At 43.0% G+C, this 22,968-nt stretch overlaps 2 protein-coding genes across 2 annotated transcripts; one reads left to right on the forward strand and one right to left on the reverse strand.

The window, feature by feature from the left end:
- Positions 1 to 1,030: 1,030 nt before the first annotated feature.
- On the reverse strand, positions 1,031 to 2,254 carry LOC123628862 (eukaryotic translation initiation factor 5A-1-like). Its single transcript, XM_045538842.1, has one exon. The coding sequence runs from the start codon at positions 2,134 to 2,136 to the stop codon at positions 1,672 to 1,674; it is 465 nt and encodes a 154-aa protein (XP_045394798.1). The 5' UTR covers positions 2,137 to 2,254; the 3' UTR covers positions 1,031 to 1,671.
- Positions 2,255 to 6,504: 4,250 nt separating this feature from the next.
- Positions 6,505 to 18,243, forward strand: CD40LG (CD40 ligand). The gene is made up of 5 exons (XM_045538843.1): positions 6,505 to 6,831; positions 8,732 to 8,863; positions 12,902 to 12,956; positions 14,848 to 14,910; positions 17,584 to 18,243. The coding sequence occupies exons 1-5, from the start codon at positions 6,676 to 6,678 to the stop codon at positions 17,958 to 17,960; spliced, it is 783 nt and encodes a 260-aa protein (XP_045394799.1). The 5' UTR covers positions 6,505 to 6,675; the 3' UTR covers positions 17,961 to 18,243.
- The last annotated feature ends 4,725 nt before the right edge of the window (positions 18,244 to 22,968 follow it).

Below are 22,968 nucleotides of genomic sequence, written 5' to 3' on the forward strand. Positions count from 1 at the left end.
TGAGCTATGATGGCACCACTGCACTCTAACACAGGTGACAGAGCAAGACCCTGTCTCAAAAACAACAACAAAAAAGTGTGCCTTGCATACTCTTTTGTACCCTTTACATTTTTAACCATGTGAATATTTCTTGGTCAAAAATAAATGTAAAAAGAAACCACAACAACCAAGGGAAGTAAGAAAAGGTGACACCAGTGTGACATAATGTGACATAGCCCTAGTTGAGGGATACCAGGAAGCCAGGAAGGCAATGGATTTGGACTAACAGAGAAATCAGGATAGGAAACATTGCAATTCAAGGAATTAGGGGGAAGAGTATGTTTTCACAAAGAAGCACCAATCTCAGAGTCAATGAACATGAAGAGCAGGGATGGGCTGGGAGGCGATCATTATGGTAATACATTGAAGAGCTACCCAGAAACAGCTGGGACAGGGGGACCTTTTCCCTCCTCTCTCTCTCCCCCAGTGGACCATTTGTTAGCAGCAGGTGGTGATGAGACCTCCACAACAGATAGGAGGATGAAAACAAAAGGAAAACCAGTGTCAAGTCAAGAGTGAAACCCTCTAAAGGGCTCCACCCCCTGAGAAAAGCCCTCCTTATTTCATCTGTTGTGGGGGTCCTTGGTCTTCCTGCCTCTCTACCCACATAAACCAAAGGGAAGCCTGACTGTTGACAGGTCCTGCCCACTTTAACAGAACCCACAGTCAGCGCTTCCATTCCAGACAGAGGTTTGTGGGGGAAACAGACCAACACATGGCAGAGGAAACTCACGCTATCTGCCCATAATAACCAACCCAGTTTTTCATTCATAAATATGACCACTCAACTAAGGATCACCAGACATTTAAGGGAAACTGTCAACATGAAAGAAAAGGACTAAAATACAGCAATGGAACTGACTTCAGAGGAAAGAGAGATAACTAAAGGGATGGAAGAAAACTTAAATATATTCTGATTTGTATCACCAGAGAGGCTGGCTTGTGCTATTATTCTTCCAGGTTCGAATGTTTTACAACTTCCCCTTCTATTTCTTTTTTTTTTTCCATATTAAACTTGTAGTTTTATTGAGGTTTGATTTTAACAAATTTGTGGGGGAGAGAGCCCGCAGGAAAGGGTAAAGCCCATGGGGGCAGGGCCCTCCCAGATGCCTGAGGAGGGGACAGGTCCCCTCCCTTCTCCTCCTCTTCCTTCCCCATCTAAAGGGGTTTGGGGAGAGAAATAGGGGAGGGGGCTGGTCTCCAGTCTGTGGGGGTGGTACTTGGGGTAAAGAGCTATGGGACATAGGGAACCAGGACGAACGATGAGTAGGGAAGGGCACAAGACCATTTACCAGAATCCACAGCTTTCTTATTCCAGATTGAATAATAATAAAAAAAAACTAAACCACAAGCAGCACCCACCTCCTCTCCCCCACCAGGGCTGTAGTGCGAGGGGAGAAGAGGCGGGCAGCTTCAGCAAGGCCATGGCTTGCTCACTCCTGGCCAAGGGAGCTGGGTGAAGGGCAGGGGCTCCCCGACAGATTGAGGGGGTGGGGGAAACCAAAATGAAACATCAAATGAATTGTGTATGAGTCCAGCCTAGGGCCAGGCCAGAGCCGGGCCACGCTGGGGGAGGGGGCCTCTGCAGACTCGGAGGATCACTGCTGCCACCACCGCCACCCTGGGAGCCAGTTATTTTGCCATGGCCTTAATTGCAACAGCTGCCTCCTCTGTCATGGCAGACAGCACTGTGATCAGGATCTCTTCTCCACAGTCATACTTCTGCTCAATCTCCATTCCCAGGTCTCCCTCAGGCAGACGAAGGTCCTCTCGCACCTCCCCACTGTCCTGGAGCAGTGATAGGTACCCATCCTGGATGCCAATCAGCTGGAAGTCATTCCTTTTTATATTGGGGACATCCATACTATGAGTTGATGGGCAGATATCTTCATATTTCTTCCCAGTAAAGATGTCAGTACCAACCAGGTGAACCTTGGCGTGGCCGTGCTTGCCAGTCTTTGAAGTAGACATCTCGACGATCTTACATGGCCGGCCTTTGAACACCACAAAGCCATTCTTACATAATGCTGAGCACTGCATTGGGAAGGTGGCTGAGGCCCCTGCATCTCCTGTCTCGAAGTCCAAATCATCTGCCATTTTAAGAGGCTTCGATTCCAACTCGTGCGAACGCACTGACTCTACCCCGTCCGCAGGCCGCGAGCCCGACCGCTACCTCCGAGCTCGCTGCCTCCGCCGCCGCCGCCGCCTCTATCGTCTCCCCTTCTATTTCTTTAAAAGAAGATTTAGTAATTTGGCAAATATTTGCTATTTCCTTACAATGTTTCAGAAACCAAGGATTCTGAGAATTAAAAAAAAAAAAATTGTCTCTTTCCTCTAAGAGCTAATGGTAGAAAAATCAGACAAGTCCATTATGATGTGGTGTGGCAAATGCTATGATAGATTAAGCACAGAAGAGGGCACCTTGTCAGCCAGGACAGGATATTTCACTTCCACATTAGTGGATAAGAGAGGAGCAAATCAGCCTGTTCATAGAGCAGAGCGTGAACAAAGTAGCACATTTAAGGAGATAAAACCAGCTTAATATGCCTGATGCTCAGAGTGGAGCCTGAGCAAGTTGTGGAAGATGAAGAGAGAAATGTGGGCAGGGGTCAGCTCATTTGCCATGCTAAGAACCGAGACCCTTTCCTCTAGACTAGAGTTTTCCAGACATATATTCAGGGGAAAAGAGTCCTTGTGAAGCCCTTCATAGAACAAACAAAATACTTATGTATTTAACTCTTTCAAATGTACTGAAAAGAATTTTCCTAGCAGAAACTATGACTGTGTGCTAGGTTATCAATATAAAATCACAACCACAAGCATATTTGCATCAAAAACAAGCTGTTGAGTATGATCCATTTTTTTAAATTTTTCTTCCCTTGATGCTTATTTGCTACAGGTCAATCAATAGCTAGCAGAAAAGCAGTAGTAGAAAAGGGTGACAGAGATTTAAGAACATTCTGTGTAAGAATAACTGAAAAATGAGACAATTCAATCCATTAACTTAATTGTTTCTGTAAACTAAGAAAAAGATGGCCAAAATTTGATTTTGGCTATAGGCATTTTCATGTACTCCATGGAGCTGTATATTTATTTGAAACTAAGGTGGATAATCATTTGTGGATGTGTTGGGCAACTGAAGATTTTCTTTCCTTTTTTTCCTTTTATTTTTATTTGTTTTTTTTAAGTTTTTAAAAGGCTGGTCAAGTGAAGCAGTGCGAGTGGAACAGGAACAAAGGAATCTGTAACTAGTTGTGATCAATTAGAAGGTTTTAAAAGAGGACCCAACACCACAGACAGCCCACTCCTTGTTGGGGAAAGACAGGTATGTTAGTCCATTTTGCATCACTGTAAAGGAAATACTGGAGGCTGGGTAATTTATAAAGAAAAGAGGTTTATTTGTCTCACAGTTCTGCAGGCTGTACAAGAAGCATGGTGCCAGCATCTGCCTCTGGTGAGGGCTTCAGAGAGCTTCCAATGAAGGTGGATGGTGAAGGGAGAACAGGTGTGTCACATGGCAAGAGAGGGAGCAAGAGAGAGAGAAGATGGTGCCAGTCTCCTTTAAACAACTAGCTCTTGAGTGAACTAATAAAGGAAGAACTCACTCATTATCATGGGGAGGGCACCAAGCCATTCATGAGGGATCTGCCCCCATGACCCAAACACCTCCCACCAGGCCCCACCTCCAACACTGGGGATCAAATTTCAAGATGAGATTTGGAGAGGCCAAACATCCAAACCATATCAATAGGTATGGGAGGTCGTGACACAAAGGACTTCTGATACAGAGTCAAAATATCAGAAAATCTTGAGTTTGGAAGCTGGAAAAGTAGCCAATTGTGGCATCAAACTAGAGCACCAGGCAGAAGGATGGGAGAAAGATGAGGTTTCAAGAATTGAGGTGCAAGCAATGCATTCTGGAGCCAATCCCATTCATGTTGAACATACTAGAGCACTACGTCAACATGCTTCCTTAAGTCCGGGACAGAGTCTTAGGGGGTCAAATCAGATTAGATAATATGGTCATTTATAAGATTTAGAATGAGCATTCTGCTGGCAGTGTGGAAGATGGATGGCATGCATCAGGAAGGGAAGGAAAGAGACAAATTAGGATGGAACAATTCAGTAATCTACAAAAAAGAGGATATGTGGGCCTGGACTAAGATGTTGGCAGGGGGGATGGCAACCAAGAAGATTTTGGGAAGAAGAAGCCATTGGGATTGGGGAGAAATCTGGAGCAAGAGAGAGGGAGGAATCATGGATGACTACCATGACTCTGACCTGAGCAATTAGGTGGATGGTAGGACCTTTCATTGAGATAGGGAGACCCTTAAGGGAGAACAGGCCTGCATTGGAAGTAGAGTGGGGAGATGACTTAAGTTTGGGGCATGCAAAGTATAAGGTTCCTTTGGGATATTCATGTAGAGATATTCAGAGGTAGCTATACTTACAAGTCTGAAGTTCAGGGCTGCAGTTATATGATAGATTTGAAATTTATCACCATGCAGGTGACAGTGAAAACCATAAAAGTGGATGGGAATCACCCAAGGAATACATGAAGAACAAGAAGAGAGGGGAGGGGAGGGGAGGAGCAAGGAGAGGAAAGAGTGAGAAGAGGGAATACCAAAGTTTTAAGAGGTACAAAGAGAAAAGAGGATCACATGAAGGATTGTGAGAGGCAGAAGCCCATAAAAGAATGGTGGTATACAACTTAAGTGGGGAAAGTATTCAGAAAGATGACAACAGAATAATAGAGAGGTCACTAAAAATAACTATAAAAAGTATTCAACTACAACCACTATTGAGCTAATAATGGTGTGGGGCAATGTCAGGGGAATACTGTGGGCAGAAGTCAGACTGCGGAAGGCTGGAGATGAAGAAGCAGAGGCAGGGAGGTTGGATGATGACTCTTTCTTGAAGTTGGTCACATGACCAAATCCTGCCATCGTCTGCATCTCCATAGTCACTTCAGCATCCTCTCCCTCTGGGGTTGGCTCAGCTGATAGCAGGGCCTCCTGTAATTGTATGAAACTGGCCTTGGAGAAGTCCCTGAGCCCATTTTGGCTCTCATGCTAATTTTCCTTCAGTGGAACTAAGGTTACTTGTCTAAGAACCAAAGCCTCTGACTTGACTGATCAAAGTTCATCACGTGCACTGAAGCCACCTACTTGGCAGATGTAGTGAAAAGCTACACAGATCTGGGCCCAGGACAGGATGCTGGGGCGTGGGAGGGGAAGAAAGCAGGTGCTAGCTATACAGACAGCGTGCCTATCAGAGCAGTTTTTACGTTTCCTATTTGTCTCTCAAAACAATTTTATAGGAATCACCAAAGCAGTTTTATCATGGTTTTCAGACCAGGTTGGGATGTGGGGTAGGGATTTCCACAGCTGCTTTTAGTCTGAAGACAATCTGATAAGATGATTCAAAGGCCATTCAGAAATGTGTACTCCTACACACCTCAATGATTCAATGCATTGTCAAAACTTTAGGTATTTTTGATGTTGCTATTGTCTGTTTGTTTTTTGCCAGTATGTAAGGAGTTGGCAATTATTTGGAAAACCCATGCCTTGAGCTAAACAAGTTCCTAAAATTGGGAATGGGAGTTGTCTATTGCTTAACACATTTCAAATCTCTTTTGTGCACGTCTTTATTCAGTCTTCACAACAACCTACAGAATAGGCATAAGCGAGACAGGTGCAACTGTCCCCTTCAGGTGTGAGAAAACTGGGCTAAAGAGGTGAAGTGATTTGCCCAAGGTCCATAGCAATTTATTGGTAGAGTGAGGACTACAATCCAGGTCTCTGAACTGCAGCCTCTTTTCCCTATTATGAGCCATTACATCAGCATCAGCAATTATCTGATGGATTAGAACAGTGTAGACAGGCACCTTGGCTAAGCCAAGCCAATGTTCCTACTTTAACTTTGATCCCAGAGTCTTGGCCTCATTTCCCTCAAGACCCTACTTATCTTTGCCTTTGAGAAATTTATTTTTCTTGCACTATCTTTCCAGCTAAATTTTCTTTAATAACCGTCAGCACTCTTTATTGCTTTATGCCATGTAGACTTGACCTGAAATGCTGCCAGGATTTCTTTGAGTTTAAAAAGTAAAGAAGTCAGGTCTTGAGAAGCAATTAGCCAGTGCCACACCAGTCATAAAATCAATCCAAACTTTTGTTGACATGTGTTTCTTTCCTCATATACCAGATTCCCGCTTTATATTAGTAAGATTGAAAATGAAATGAGTCTGTTGCTGGTGGATGAATTTGTCACTTTCCTTGAAACCGGTGAACCCAAAAAGTTAGACAGCGATAGGAAAATACTGCCATTGTCTGTTAAGGAGTCTATGACATTTCAAGGCAAGAATGAATGTATGGAAGAAGAAACTTGTTTCTTCTTTACTAACAAAAAGGAAAGCCTGGAAGTGAATGATATGAGTATAACTTAAAAAAAAAAAAAAACCTTTACGTAACTTTTTTGCTGGGAGAGAAGACTACGAAGCACATTTTCCAGGAAGTGTGGGCTGCGACGATTGTGTGCTCTTAACTAATCCTGAGCAAGGCGGCCACTTTGACAGTCTTCTCATGCTGCCTCTGCCACCTTCTTGGCCAGAAGATACCATTTCAACTCCAACACAGCATGATCGAAACATACAACCAACCTTCTCCCCGATCTGTGGCCACTGGACAGCCCGCCAGCATGAAAATTTTTATGTATTTACTTACTATTTTTCTTATCACTCAGATGATTGGATCAGCATTTTTCGCTGTGTATCTTCATAGGAGGCTGGACAAGGTAAGACGAACGACAAGCCTTTATTAACTAAATTTGGGGTTCTTATTGATTTGTGAATTGGTTTATTTTTTAGTGCTACCCAAATGATGGACCATGGCAGAAACCCAAATAGATGAATGGTCTTACGGAATAATGTTCGCTGTCTAGTCAGTGAAGTCTCACATTCTTGTCTCTGGTTAGGATCTTGCGATCTCGAGTCAGACAGCCTGGGTACAAATCTTAGCGCTTTTCCTACCAGCTGGGCAATTCTGGGGCGAGTTACTTTATATTTCTATGCCTCAGTCTCCACATTTGAGAAATGGGGATGGTATGGTACCCATCTCATAGATTAAGTGAGGTTAGCCTTGTAAAGAGCTTAGAACTGTGCCTGGCACATAGTAGCACTACATAGGCATTAGCTGTCATTACTTGCTAATGTTTTGCTTAAAAATTAAACTACTTTTTTTTTTTCCTGATGGAGACAACTTTTTTCTTTTAAATTTCCAACTAGGGAAGGAGAGCATCAATTTGGTTTGAAATTTCATAGTGCTTCAGATTAGCGTACACATGAATAAGTCCCAGATTTTGCAGTCTTTTAGTACAAGTGATGTTTGGTATATACTTCTTCAAGCACTGATTGTAGTTGCAAGATGCTCAGTTTCCCTCTGAGATGTTTTACATTCTTAAATGGTTGGACTTACAGGAACAAAAGAATAGAGTGACTTAGTAGGTTGTTTTGCATTCTTAGGAAAAAGTAACCATCAGGATTTATTTTGTTTCCATGTATTTATTCACTTCCACTGAGGGACATTATTGGCTGTACTGATGAAATAACAATCATAAATGTAAAGGAGAAAATTGATCAATTATCTGGCTGTTCCTAAAATTCTGGATGTGGGAAGTGTGGCTGGACAGCATCTGGATGGCTGCATTTTCTCAGGGATGCTGGGGTGTCCTCTCTTGGGATGCAGACCTAGAATTAAGGTCTGTTTTCTGTGAAGATAAGGTGAGCCAGTGAAGGTTGGAGTGATCCACTGGGTTATCCAAATTTTAGGAAATACTGCTGAGAAAAGAGGGGGGTTCTGGTCAAGTTGCTTGTTTGTTTGTGTTAGGCATGGTATGCTCTGTCAACCAAATAAATGCCTGGACATAGTCCTGGCCTCTAAAGGGGAAATAGTGACCTAAGTAGACTCAAATCTGCCATTGTATTTACGTGTGCTCTTAATGACAGCAAAAGCCGCCGGCTAACTGGATCCTGTTTTGAATCTAAAAAATCTACTGTTAAAACAAGAAAATGGTACAGAATTAGTTAATGCTGTGAGTGAGGCATACATTTAATTATTCTAAGACAAGGGAAAATAAAATATCTCGTTAACTCTGGGGATGAAAGATGATGTCTTTAAAAATGCAAATGTTTTCTACAAATACTAAAGTTAAAAAGGGAGAGAGATGTAATTAGAACTCAAGTTAATTGACACACATTGAAAATTAACTTCTGTTTTTAAAAGCACTGAATCACAAACACTATAATGAAGTGGGCAAATTAGCTCAGCAGAAAGCTATTTTATAGGCTGATGTTTATAATGACCAATCATTACTGGAGCAATGGGAAATATGACAATTATAGAATATTGCTAAAAATTATGTTGGAAAATGTACATTTTGTGATGAAAGCGTATTAGAATAGCTGTGATTTCTACCTAGAATTTCACATAGGACATCTTCATTGCCAGCTTTTACAGATTTTTTAAAAATGCAAATACCAAATAACAACGCATCAGTATAACGACTCATTATTCCCCATTTATGCCCCCAAAGCCCTCTTGTTGTTGACGCTGTGGAAGTGAATGTGGAGGCAGATGTCATTAGCTGCATTCTTCTTCACAATGACATTTCTCATATTCCTGTTATTTCAAAATAGATAGAAGATGAAAGGAGTCTTCATGAGGATTTTGTATTCATGAAAACAATACAGAGATGCAACAAAGGAGAAGGGTCCTTATCCTTGCTGAACTGTGAGGAGATTCGAAGCCAGTTTGAAGGCTTCGTCAAGGTAAGGAGCTTAGTTGTTGGTAAAATTGTCGTTGAAATGTTTTCCTGCGTTAGCTAGGTTGGGAAACTAAAACCCGACAATGTAAAAGTTTAAACATTGGTTATACACATACATGTATGCGCATATACACATACATACATGGATATATACATGCATACAGGAATACTTACATGCATGGCTATGGGGGGTGTGTATGAATGTGTGCATCATAAAAAGCAAAAACAAAGCCAAAATCCCATGTTTAGAAGGGAAAAGAAAGTTGGAAATGTACACATTCCCACTTGAGAAGAACAAAAAAGGCCCCATCTGGGGGAAAATACACACTCTCACGGGCATATTCGCACATATGCAGCTACCACTGGGCAAAATTATGAAGTACGTCCAGTTTGCTTTTTGCATTTCTGCATCTCCCCATCCAAACCTTGATGCCTTCCCACTGTGGATCCATGGTCTGATCGCCACTTGCCAGGGAAGCCATGGCCATTGGCAGCAGCCGTGTTGGCAGGCCACAGTAAAGGGTCTCCTGCAGACTGATAACAGTCTCCTGTGCTTCTCTGATAATGGAATTTCAGGTGCCCTGAAAGTGAGATCTTTCCCTTTTACTGTGGGGAGAGGTGCAGGGCATAGATAACGGACATACTCAGTGCCGCTCAAACCAGATCCCGTATAATATCACTTGCTCATGAAGACAGTGCACTCTAGGGCCGGTCATGACCAGAAGTAGGAAGGGTTTGAAGCCTTCTAGCCCACCAGGCTGGTAGCCAGCATGAAGTCACTGCAGTGACTGTAGCCTATAATGGGTACCTAAAACAAGAATTTTTAGAACCTTTGGATTAATTCCGTCATCACAGACATGAGGTCTAGAGGCTCTTTCTCCTGAAGCAGAACATCAGGAATTCTTCCTACCCATTTCGCTCTCACAACACTGAGCCAAATACCCTTGGCCCTCAGCTCACATGGGGGTCGTGTCTAGGAGGCAGCACTCCACATCGAGGTCAGCTCTGTGCCAGGTGGCTGGGGATCTGGATAAACCAACAGGAATTAGTTCTCCCAAGTAGATGATGTGTAATTTAATGCAGGTGTTAAAGGGTTTAAGAGCTTATTTTGGAGCTTATTCCTGTCATCCTGTACTGTCACTCATGTGTAATTTAATCCGGTAGTAAAGACTCTAACAGCTTATTCCTCAGTCACCTATGGGGATCAGAATGCCGTTCAAATCTACTGCTGGCTTTCAGCTTCTTTGCACTAATCTAAGGTTTCAGGTGAAACTCCTAACCCTTTATTTGCAAGACTGGCCAGCTTGGGAAATGATTTGAGTTTCTCGGGTTCTTCGAGGATTCTGGCTGGTATTACCGGGTACTGGAAGGTGTTACAAATTTAAATGTGAATAAAGGCACTTTCAAATCAATAGTTAATAATCCAAATAGCATATCAAATGTGCTTGGCTGTGTGACCTTGAGCAAATGACTTCACCTCTCTGGGCCTCAGTTTTCTCATCTATAACATGAGAGGACTGAGATCATCTGTAAGGGAAGCTCTGATATTCTGTAATTATGTTATCAGTCTTCAGTGTCCTCCAGTGGTAGTGAGAGAGGCTTGGTGGTTTCTTTCCTCCCTCTCTTTCTTACTGAGAGTTTCACAGTTGAACTGCCAATTTCTTGAGTCTTTATTTCAGGTTGGATACGTAAAGCTTCCAAATTCAGCTATCCAGGGTAGGAGTAAGGAAAATGGTCAGTTTGGTCTCCTTGCTTATGCTTGTATGAAAAAAGTGACAGCTCCAAAGTTTCATATTCGAAAAGGGCAGACCTCCTCAGGCATGTCAACTGGGGCCCCAGAGATCTCCTCCTTACATATGACTAAGGAGACCCCTTGCTTCTACTGCAACAGACGTGGGATCTTACTCAATGCCATCTGTACCTAGAATATGCACAATGGTTAGATACAAAGTCCTCTAGCTACCCAATCCTCCTCCAATGACTGAGCCCTTTCCAATACCTATTCTCCGGAATTTCTTACTCTAAAACAATATATTATACTTTTTTTTTAACCCAATAAGCCAACAACAGGAAAGCCCCAGATTGGATTTGTATTTTCTCAGCTAATGTTAGCAGGATTTCTTTCTGGGCCACAGGCTGGCTAGTCCACAGAAACTTCAAGTTTGAATTTGAAGCCTTTGAATCATAGGGCTTGATGGGGTCTTAGAAGTCATCAGATCCAATTCTCAATCCAGACCATCCCTACTAAGTGGCCACCCAATCTCTGTTCGAACACCTCTAGTGACAGGGATCTCATTATCTTCTGAGGCAGGAAGCACCAAGCTGTCACTGTAGGGGGAAGACGGGATTCAGGCTCATGTTAGAGTAAACGGAGGCATCATTTTGAATGCAGTAATTTCACATTATAACTTACTAGCCCCCCTGCATCCTGCTGGAATGATCAGTTGCATGATTATCTGCCTGGGGGTCAACACATTTCCTTTTTGGAGATAAAGAGTAATCTGTCCATACCTGCCACATAGAGTTCCTACTAAAAGAGAAATAATCAATCTCATATTTTCTGAAAATTTATTTGAGTATTTCAGTTGAGATGGGGAGTGAAGCAAGAAAAATAAAAAAGGCTCCAGGGAGTGTAGCTGGGGGAAAGTTCCCAGAAAGGCAAGGCTGGAGTCATAAAAGACACACTTTGCTGACTTCACATTTTCATCTTGGCCAGGCTGTGACACCAAGGAAGCCACCTAGCCTAATAGTATCTCAACCTCAATCATCACACTCCAGTTTTTGAAGAGACACTAAATAGTCATTTGTTTACTTGTGATCTCACAAACATTTTCCTGTCGCCGCGTCTTCATAGTGCCGCACCTTAGCTCAAATGGAAAGTTGTAGCTCTGAGGCCCATGTGAGAGTTCCGAGGCTCAGGTTCCCCTTGGGGCTCTGTGACCTACACCCTCACATCTGGTGACTGAGCTGAACCTACAGCAAGACGCTCAACAGTGACAACACAAATCCTTTCTGGGGAGGAAGGAAAAGGAAGGGTCCTATAGACAATCAATTTTGGGAGTGAGAAGGAGCACAGGGCTTTGATTATCAGAAGATGTAGAAATGCTACTGTCTTACTCCTTTGGGTTCTGAAGATAGAGAGATGGAATGAGCTGAGCCCAGCCCGTGAATGTGATCTCACAGTTGCTTCTCTTAGTTTAAACCTCAGCCTCTTCCGGTGACCTCACACTGTCCACTGTCCACTTAAGCCCTCCAGACCTTTTGTTCAGTCTCTTTAAAATGGCAGCAACGGCTTTTATTATCTCCAACCTGTGTTGATGGAAGTCCCTGTTAGCTTCTTTAAGTACCTCTAGCCTTCCTTCAGTTTATAAGTGAAAATAAATCTTTTAAGAAGTGTCACATTTGCCTTTGAACATCAGCAGCATCGGGAGACGTATTTCCTAAATGCTGATTATTCTAAATAAATTCAGCCCATACAAACCAACCATCAACAAGAGAATCTCTTCTGCACACTGAAAGGGAAAACAAAATTAAAAACATCTGGGAGTCTTTTCATAGTCTGTGTTTTCTCTCCCAAGGTCAAACTTACTATTACCTTTTCCTACGAGACTTCAGAACACTTTTATTCTGATAGATACACACCATGCTTTATGTTGAATAATATCCCCTACACCAGTTCCCAGGGAAGGATCATCTTGCCATTCAACATTATTTGTCAATACCTGTCAAAGCCAGGGAGGTCGGGGTCATAGGATGGGTCAGTATCACAGCCTCTGGTCTGGAGAGAGCACTGGGATGGATATAATAAGGCCTGGATTTTGCTTCCAGATTCTCCCCTGGGTATTCTGGGCTGTCGGCTCATCTGTCAGAGCCATGGGCTCCCAAGTGGTATGATGAAATTAATGACAGGATCTGAGTCTATATGATAATCCTCACCAGAAATAGGCAACAGAGTAATGACAGATGCCAAATGAATGATACCTTTACAACCCCACAGCAGAGGCCCTGTCAAAATGACCTTGTGTAATGATTCTTCTTTCAGGAAATAATCCTAAACAAAGAGCAGAAGAAAGAAAACAGCTATGAAATGCAAAAAGGTGAGTTGCTGTTTACCAATTTCTATTAATGCTTTAAAACTAAAAGGAGGTCTAAAGACTGACCATATTGAACAACCCAGTGTTGAATCAGGGAACTTTTAGCCCTGGAAATAAAACAGGGACACAATTGTCACATTGACACCTTCTCTGGTCCCTGTGGTTTGGAAAGGCTTTGTATGTACATATTTACGGGGAAGTCTATGTTCCTTTCATGCTGACAATACCAAGCCTGAAGAAATCTCATTATGTCCAATACCTTAATCCAAGCAACCATGCAGCCTGTTACCACCTACGGAGGATGAGATGACAGGAAAGTCATCATTTGGTAGCAGTGGTGTTCATCACTCAATGATAACAGTTTTTCATGGGGGACAGTGGCTGGTGGAGCCTCTGGGATCTAGGAGTGACAGTATGACAATGTTCTACTCTTTGCCCTATTCTTGATGTTAGAGTATCTTGAACATTTCAGGGTTGGAAGGGAACTTGATGGTTCTCAAATCCAGAACACCATCCCCAGAACACAAATGTCCTTCACAACAGCACTGATTATCGGGCTTCTGATCAAACATGTCTAGGGATGAGGCACCTTCTACCTTATAAGGCAGCCTGGTCCATCTTTGAATGGCTCTAACAATTATAGTAAGATTACTATACTACTCAAGAGAAGTCTTTCCTTCTCTTGAATCAAAATTTGTTCCTGTAATCTCCACCCACTAGTCCCAGTTCTGCTCTTCAGAGCCATACTAACCAAAGTATAATTCCTTTCATACACAGCAGCGGTCCAGATATGGAAGACAGCGACTGGGCCCCTGAGCCTTGATTGAGGTTTCTCTTCTCTAGGCTAAAGATCACCAATGTCTTCCACTGTTCCTCCTATGACCCTTTCCAGGCCTTTTTCTCTCCCAGTTACCTCCTTTTCCAGACACACTAAGGTTTCCCTGTTCCCTTTAGAGTATGGCACCCCACCCAACACAATAATGAATAGGGGAAAGATGGGGTGTTGTTAGAGAGACTATTATGTCACAAAGTTGTTGAACTTGATGCTATGACTTGTGCAATTCTAATACCCAAAAGAAATACATACATGCAGAGGTATAGATACTATTTTCTGAAACAAAGAGAGTACTCAGAGCTTGCCTTAATTATTGGTCTGGAAGCTAAAGAGTCATCTGACTTCCATGAAGATGTTGTCTTCAGAATGACTGCAAGATATGTTAAGTGATACCATGCTGCCTGTTAATTACAGTGAAATTTGAGGAAATCGTTCATGTGGATGCTGCCTAGCAGTCTTCAAGAAAATGATAAACTTAACCAAACTGGTTGTTTAGGTCATGCAATTTGACTCAACATTTATAGGGCATCTACAAAGTGCCCAGCACCAGGCTCATAACTGGAAAAAAAGAAACTACCACATAGGCTATGCACTTATTATGAAGCAATCCTTTTACATGAGGAACAATTAGAGATAGATGCAATAGTTTGGCCAGTTGATTGACCAAATCAGACACCATAAACATGTTACTAAGTGTGCAGACACAATCTTGGGGCCCAATGAGACCCCAATGTATAGGAACTGTTATTAAAAGCAAGATTCAAAGTATGTTTAATGAAGACCAGTATTTTCAGCCTGTGCCAATCTCTGTAAAATGGAATCCAGTATTGATCAACTACTAGGAGAATAGGATCAATGGAAATAGCCAATTCAATTATTAAGATATTAGAAACCAACTTTTCCTTCAGTGGGAGGGATTTCAGACTATTTCATCCTTCCTTTCATGTAACCTACTTTAGCACAGTCTCTAGTACACACACTTGTAGAACTTGACTAAACACTTCTGTGGGCAATTTTGTATTACTTTGGCATGACAGTTTGGTTTTGGTTTCATTTCAGGTGATCAGAATCCTCAAATTGCAGCACATGTCATAAGTGAGGCCAGTGGCAAAACAGCATCTGGTAAGTCCCATAGCGTCTGAGTGCTAGCCACCCAAGGGGGAAGGCTGGGATGCCCAAGCAGTGCAGCCTAATGACTAGTCTCCTGTCTTCCTCTGGGGCCTAATTTGCAAGCCTACCCATACATCTCTTTTATGCTCTCCTTTGTCTTCAAAGTTAGCTCAAGTGAGCAGATGGGACTTAGATGGACAAAAGGAGGTGGGACGCAATCCTGATGTTCTCATTATGTTTTTGCTCAATGGCTGATTTTCAATGATGAATTACTGGGTGGAGAGACCATTATTCTGACAACATGGAAGAAATGGCAGGTAGTGACCTTGTGACTGGGAGCATCCCTTCTCATCACCCCTTTTTGCTGTGTGGAAATAGGCCTCAAGGGGTACTTCCTGCCATCTGTCAATCCCTGTATGATTAAGCCCAGCCTCACTGGGGCCAACCTCAGGGAAATTAAAGGTAAAATCATTCTGTAAAGATCAATAGGTGCCAAGACGTTAGATTTTCCAATGAAGTAACAACAGACGACACACTGTGATCTTTTCAACTTTGAACGATTTTATTTCCATATACATTCTGCTACCATTCTAGCCCTTAGATTTTTTTTCCCAAATCTGTACCTTGTGATAGCGGGTGCTGGAGAATGTGTCGCATCTGATAAATGGATGGAAACATGCACGCTAACATAAAGTTCCCCATCGACACGAAGGCAAGAGCATCAGTTCAGTCTTTGAAAAATTCAGCAGAGTGCTCTGGAATGGAGTTCTAAACAGTGTGTGTTTAGAACACACACATACACACACACAGAGGAAAGAGAGAGAGAGAGGACGCTGCCTATGCTATCTCTGAGGTGCCTTGGGCTTCTCTGTAGTTATAACACATGCACGGTTATCATGGATCATGGTATGGGAATAGAACACTGGATACGAACACCGGGGTTCAAGAATCATGACCACTACTTGCTGGGTGACCTTGGGCAAGTCGCTTTACCTACACAGCAATTTCCTACCTCACTTACTCCACAGGGTGGCTTTGAGCATCAAATCAGCTAATGTGGCAGAAAGTTATGCCCTCAAGTGCTATACACATGCAAGGTGCTACTACTTCTACTGCACTGTGGTTTAGATGTCAAAGGAGAGATATAAAGTCCCTCATTAATATAGGTTACTCCCACAATATTTAACAATTCTGTCAGGTACCCATTTCTCAGAAAATATACTTATGGGAGAACATCACAACTATATTGCTGTGTCCAAGGTGGCCATCCACATGACACCTTCTCTCTTTTGGATTGGATGACAGCAACAGAGAAACCTCCTAGAAGAATAGCTTCCCACTGGTCTTTGTCCATCTGTATCTAAATCCTTGCCCTTGGATATATTTCATTTTTCCAAAAGGCTCGTGACTGGTATCAATCCTATAATATCTTAACAGTCTGCATTACAGTAGGTCTGCAGGGGACCAGGTGGGAAGACAGTAACATTCCTCCCACACTCCAGTCCCAAACCTCTTATTTGTACTTGGCCGTGCTGCTCCAAACTTGCCTTACATCCCACAGCAAGGTCTAAAATTAGGTAAAGACTTACTGAAGTAAATTTAGTGGACTAAAAGATAGAGACACTGCCTTTTTGTTCTCAATCAAAGGGTCCAAAAGGGAAATATATCATAGTGAAGCATTATTTCTGGAATGGTCTAGAGGGCCCAGATATGTCAGGCATTCGAGGATGCCTTCCTATTACTAAAGGATGAGTCGTAGCGGGTGGGATCTGGTGCTCTGATAGGCCTAAGACCATCAAATAGGAATTATTTTTTAAAAGCTCCTCAGTACTTTCACTTCTTCCCCCATCACTGCGCCTAACTGTCTGTGGGAGCTGAGATTTGAAATCGGGTGCACACACTACTTTGAACCCACTCAACATCTCAGCCGAGAAAATGGCACACTGTTGGTGGGTACTCTGCTTAGCCACAAGAATACAGGTACTTTCGAGTTTGTGGCGCCCACTACAATGGGAGATCAAAACACACAGCAAAGTGAGCACAAAGTTTATTTTCATACTTCCTTGCCTAATTTTAGTCCTTGCTGTGGGAGGCAGATCGGGTTTGCAACAGCGTGATTAGGTAGGAACAAATGGGGTCTTTTCTCTGCTGAGGTTGAGCTAGGTAGACTGACAATTCTTTGACTCTGTAAAATTCAAAGCAAGCAAGGTATCCATGTTAATATTAGCAGGGATTTTTGTCTGAATAATTTGGTATGCATAATTGATCATATGGAATTTTGAAATCATTTGCATCATTAAGTTCAAGGGCAAATTGGCTTTAAGAACCCTAAAGAGAGAAGGAAACTCACTGTGATGCGTTACTTTGTTTAATCTTCCCAAGTCTTTGAAAGACACTCTAATATTAGCCCCAGGTTGCAGATGAGGAACTGGAGCTCAGGGAGATTAAGTGACTCGCCCAAGCTTGGATAAAGCCTGGGTTGGAACCCAGCTCTGTGTGACTCTGAAGCCCATGCTGATTTGTTAGCCATAACTCCCGCATAGAGTCTGAGGGCTGGAAGAGGCCCTGCAAATCCATTCCTATACAAAGCCAGCATCTAAAATTAAGCTACAGTTTCTGTTAGAATGTAAGCCAGGCTGTCACTGTGTTTCATATCATCATGAATTTTTCTCCTCTTTGTAACAGTTCTACAGTGGGCTGAAAAAGGATACTACACCATGAGCAACAACTTGGTGACTCTCGAGAATGGGAAACAGCTCACCGTTAAAAGACAAGGACTCTATTACATCTATGCCCAAGTCACCTTCTGCTCCAACCAGGAAGCTTCGAGTCAAGCTCCATTTATAGCCAGCCTCTGCCTGAGGTCCACGGGTGGATCTGAGAGAATCTTACTCCGAGCGGCAAATACCCACAGTTCCTCCAAACCTTGTGGGCAGCAATCCATCCACTTGGGAGGAGTGTTTGAATTGCAAGCGGGTGCTTCAGTGTTTGTCAATGTGACTGATCCAAGCCGAGTGAGCCACGGGACTGGCTTCACCTCCTTTGGCCTGCTCAAACTCTGAACAGTATGACCTTGCAGCGCAGCAGCTAACACCACCCCCTGCTGAACTGCCTATTTATAACCCTAGGATCCTCTTCATGGAGAACTATTTATTATACACCCAGGGCATGGAGGGCTGTAATAAGTGAATTACAGGGCACAGGAAACCAAAACGGGCCCTGCTCCATAAGAGTTTATATTCTGAAGCAGCAACCCCACTGATACAGACATCCAGAGAGTCCTATGAAAACACAAGGCCATTATGCACAGGCTGAATTCTGAGTAAACAGCAGATAATTAGCCAAGTTCAGTTTTGTTTCTTTGCACGCGCGGTGTCTTTCAGGGAACAATATATTTGATTTATCAGTGAGGATGCAGAAGGGAAATGGGCAGGCTCAGCACACATTCAGTTACGGTTGACTCTGGGCTCCTGGGGCCCTGATGGAGGGGCCAGGCTCTAGATCGTCTAGTGCAGTGGAGAACTGAAAACCCTGCCCCTGCCACCCACCCTGACAGTCATTCATTCTCTTTCAATCTCTCTCCATCTCTCTTTCAGTCTCTCTCTCTCTCTCTCTCTCTCTCTCTCTCTCTCTCTCTCTCTCTCTCTCTCTCTCAATTTCTCTGCTCTCAATCTCTCTCTCCCAACCTCTCTTTTTCGGTCTTTCTCTCTCTCTCTCTCTCTCTCTCTCTCTCTCTCTCTGTCACACACACACACACACACACACACACACACACACACACACACAGAGTCAGGCTATTGCTAACCAGTTATTTTCTTCCCACTTTGTCCCACTGTAGATGGGGGGGGCAGCCCAAGCCTGCCCACTCCTCATCAAAAAATGACTATATTTAAAGGAAGTCTATTGTATCTACCTGCACTCTCTATTGTTTCCAGAATGAACTTGTAATTATCTTGTTATTTATTTTTTGAATAATAAAGATCCCTTAACATTATTGTTGTAGTTTAATACCTGAGGCCTTCAGCCGGGTTGGGCCAAGAAGAAGTACTTGGAGGGAATTTTTCCCGACCTTTGTGATGTTTTCATAAACTTGGTTTTCAAGCTACTTACACCACAAAATGTCTTGGCGACTGCACACTCTCCGGAAGTCTGAGATAGCCTTTGATGGATGGCATGTTAGCCTGTTCAGTGCAAAGCAATCTGAGTGTTTATTTCCAGCTTGCTCTGAAAAGGTTGCAGGAGATAGAAGAGATTTTTTTCTTGGTTAATCACAGCTAAGTGTACCCAGGAGATGGGGAGCTTCAGTAAGAAGCAGTAGTGTATCTTTTTAATAGCTGTCGAGGTGGTTCCACCTTAGGCAAGAGGAAATGGAGCTGGGACAACCTGAGGGAAAGTATTGGCCCCACAGTCTTCCATGGAAGCCAATGGAGGCATTTCTTGTCGCCTCCAGTAGAGGAATTATTCAGGTAAGAAACCTAGAGTGGAGTCTTCATCTTTACTGGTAGAGTGCTTTGCTTAAGACAAACACCACATGTTCATCCAAAAGAAAATATTACTGTAGAGATAAGAAAGGAGAGTGAGAAATGGTGAGGCCGGCTCCTGGCCACTGCCCTTGCTCTTCAGTCCCGTGGAGAGCACAGTCCTTCCTTGGCTGAGTGACTCTGAAGACCCTGGAGCATGAACATCCAACACAAAGCTGAAATCATGCCAAACATGCTTGGCTGTGTGCTTTCTCCAATGAGAGAACTTTAGCATAAGCAGGGATGACATTGGTTGATTCAGGGACTCACAAGGGATATGTCCATGCTGCTATCTTGTCCTCCAGAAGCAAAGATCCTTCTGCAATGTTAGCATCTACATGGGAGACTTGAAGGAAGTGGGGCAGTGGCCATGGCAGCTGAGGAGACATGATATTGTCACAGGTGTGGGCCTCCCTTAGGAAGACCAGGATCTCAAGCCCAGTCAAGAGAGAGGTACCATACATAGACCATGGCCCTCCCTTCCTTACAGTGGCTGAGTGCCCACTTTGTAGCATCGCCATACTTACCCAACTTGCCTGGGTGAGGCAATGGGGGGGTGGGCAAGACTCATCACCCCTTTAGTAGGGTTCACCAGAAGGGAATCTATGTCCACCTGGACAAAAGTTTTATAATCTTCCTATATTTATGCCCTCTTTTGGATTAAACATTGCCCTTACATTTCGCCCTGCCTTCTTCTTTGAAAATCATCATCTTCCAGATTACTTCTACCTCTAGTAACCAAATTGTTGACTATATCTGTTAGCAGAAGTGATGCTATTAATACAAAAACACTCTACATTTTCTAGGCTATCTCCTCCTCTCCCGTGGTTTCTACTGCCCTCTAAATGCCACCTCCCATAGCTCCAGTGCAGACCTCTCCCCTAAGCTTCAGCCTCACATAGCCAACTGCCTTCACCCTCTCAGGCTGCTTCCTCATGAGGTCACCTTGCCCTTCCCAATGACTCCAGATCCTTCACCCTTTCTCCTCCTGTCCTGCATGCTCACTATGGGCTGTCTCCCTTGGGTTCATGGTTTTAACCTCATAGCTACCTCATGCTACTCATGCCATGTCTTTGGTTCTCATCCGTCCCCTAGAGTTTGCCTGCATCTCCAAATGGTGGGCCTTGTCCTCAAACCCAATGGAGCTCTTAATCTTGTTCCACACATGATGGGATCTATTTTTAGTGTTTCCCTTTCCAGTCGATGGTGTCCTCATCTACCCTGTTTCCCAGGCCAGAAACCTGGCTTGACTTCTCACTGTCCTCACTGCCCATGTCCAATCCCACCAGCCTATACTCATCAAGCCTATCTCTTAACTCTTAAATTAATCTACTTCTTTCTATCTCTACTGCCAGTATCCTAGTCCAAACTGCCATCATCTCTCTTCTGAAATAGTATAACAGCCTGCTAGATTCCCTGCCTCCTCTCTTGTTTTCTTCCATCCTTTCTCCATGCACAGGTGGAGTGGAATTCTTAGACACAGTTCTGATTTCACCACTCCCCTATTTCTTATGGACCTTAGAATAAAGACTGAAATAATTAACTCATTTCATCTCCTGCCAATCCCTGTCTCAGTCTCTTAAGATCTAGCCCTCAGTTCCTCTCAGCAAAGTTTCAAATGCTTTCCTGCCTTAGGCCCCAGGCATGCTGTTTTCTCTTCTTATGTGACCCATTCCCTTCCCCCACTGCACCCATCATTTAGCAAGTGCTTCGCAGCACTTACGCTTGAAGTTTTCCCTACTATGCTATGAGTTTCTTGAGGACCAAGACCTTATCCTACTCACCACAGTAACTTCAGTGTCTACCACTGGGCCTGGCATAGAATTGGCCTTTTGTTCACTGCATGAAGGAATAGATGAATGAATAAATGTAGCTGCTTACAACTCAATAGTCCATGAGATAATTCTGTGTGTTGCTTGAAGCAAAAATTTGCAATACTGAAAAGATCTTTATTATGTCAAAAACCTCTAGATGATAAAAATGCATTCATGGAGTAGAGAATGACTGAGGATTATACTGTAGATAAAGACAGATAATATGTTTTTATTATACTACATTTATCAATAGTATATAAAATAGTACATGATATTTGCTCCAAGCTTCACTTGAACGTTTTTAAAATAATAAAGATTTAAGTATTTTCTGATCTATCTGTAATAGTTTGGTTATTAGTTCCATTTTTATAAACATATCACTTCTGCATTCTAAGGAAGGGAAGAATGTTTGAAATACCCAATAATTTTTATTTCTAGATAAAGACAAATGAACAAAAGATAAAATATTACTGTCTCTGTTACTTGATAGGAAGCAAACAATGTGCTCTAGCAAGCTGTCAGTACAGGGACACCCCCACTTAAAAAGAAACAACATGTAGACGCTTAGGCTTCAGGAGAGAACTCATTTTGCACTATACGCTACTATTTCCACAGGGCTTAATAATGCCACTGTGTTGGGAGTTGCACTGGCTTAGGATTTTAAAGAGATCTGAAGTATTTTGAGACACAGAAACATGGAACTAAGTATGATTTTTATGTTCCTTTTCTCTGTGAACCACATCCACTTTGTACAAAAAAACAAAACCAGAAATACTCCTTGTAGTGTAGTGGTTAAGTCTGTAGTCAGACAGATACAGTCTTAATCTAGGCTCCACTATTAGCCAACTTTATAATCATAGACAAGCCATTTCATTTCCTCTAGGCCTCAATGTTCTCATCTGTAAAGTGGGAATAATAAGAATAACTATTGTGCAGAGTTTATAAAGATTCAATGAGATTGTCCACACAAAGTCCCCAGCAGAGTCTGCTCTATGGAACATATCATCACACGAAAAGCACCTAGGTGGGTCACAATGTGGTTCCCAGCACCCCCATCTGCATCCAATGGTGCAAGTGGACAGGATGCTCCCGCCTTTTTTTGAAACAGAGTCTCGCTCAGTCACCCAGGCTAGAGTGCAGTGGCATCATCATAGCTCACAGCAACCTCAAACTCCTGGGCTCAAGCAATCCTCCTGCCTCAGCTTCCCAAGTAGCTGGGACTACAGGTGTGTGCCACCACGCCCAGCTAATTTTTCTATTTTTGTAGTGATGGGGTCTCGCTCTTGCTCAGGCTGGTCTCGAACTCCTGACCTCAAGTGATCCTCCTGCCTCAGCCTCCCAGAGTGCTAGGATGACAGGCATGAGCCACCACGCCCCAGGATGCCATCTTAAAATGGTTGAAACCTCTGAGACCAAAGAGAATGCCTGGCAACCCAGGTACACATGAGAGGCCTTGTGCATGTAGTAAACCAAAGACCACACCCAATTTGAAGCAAAGTGAAAGCAAAAAAAGAAAGCAAATGCATGGTTCACTTATAGAAGGATATATATATAATATTAGAGTAGATCTGTATGTAGCAAAGATCCTTTTTTATAGTTTCATTGACAAAAACAGTTAACCACTGGGGCCTTAGTGTTGCAAGATTTTTCAGTAGGTTTGAACAGTTCTATATTTAGGAAGGTTTCTTTAAAAGACTATGGTCATGTATTCTCAATCTAAGGGACATCAGCACACA

Source organism: Lemur catta, chromosome X, assembly GCF_020740605.2.
Source record: "Lemur catta isolate mLemCat1 chromosome X, mLemCat1.pri, whole genome shotgun sequence".
Taxonomy (NCBI): Eukaryota; Metazoa; Chordata; class Mammalia; order Primates; family Lemuridae; genus Lemur; species Lemur catta.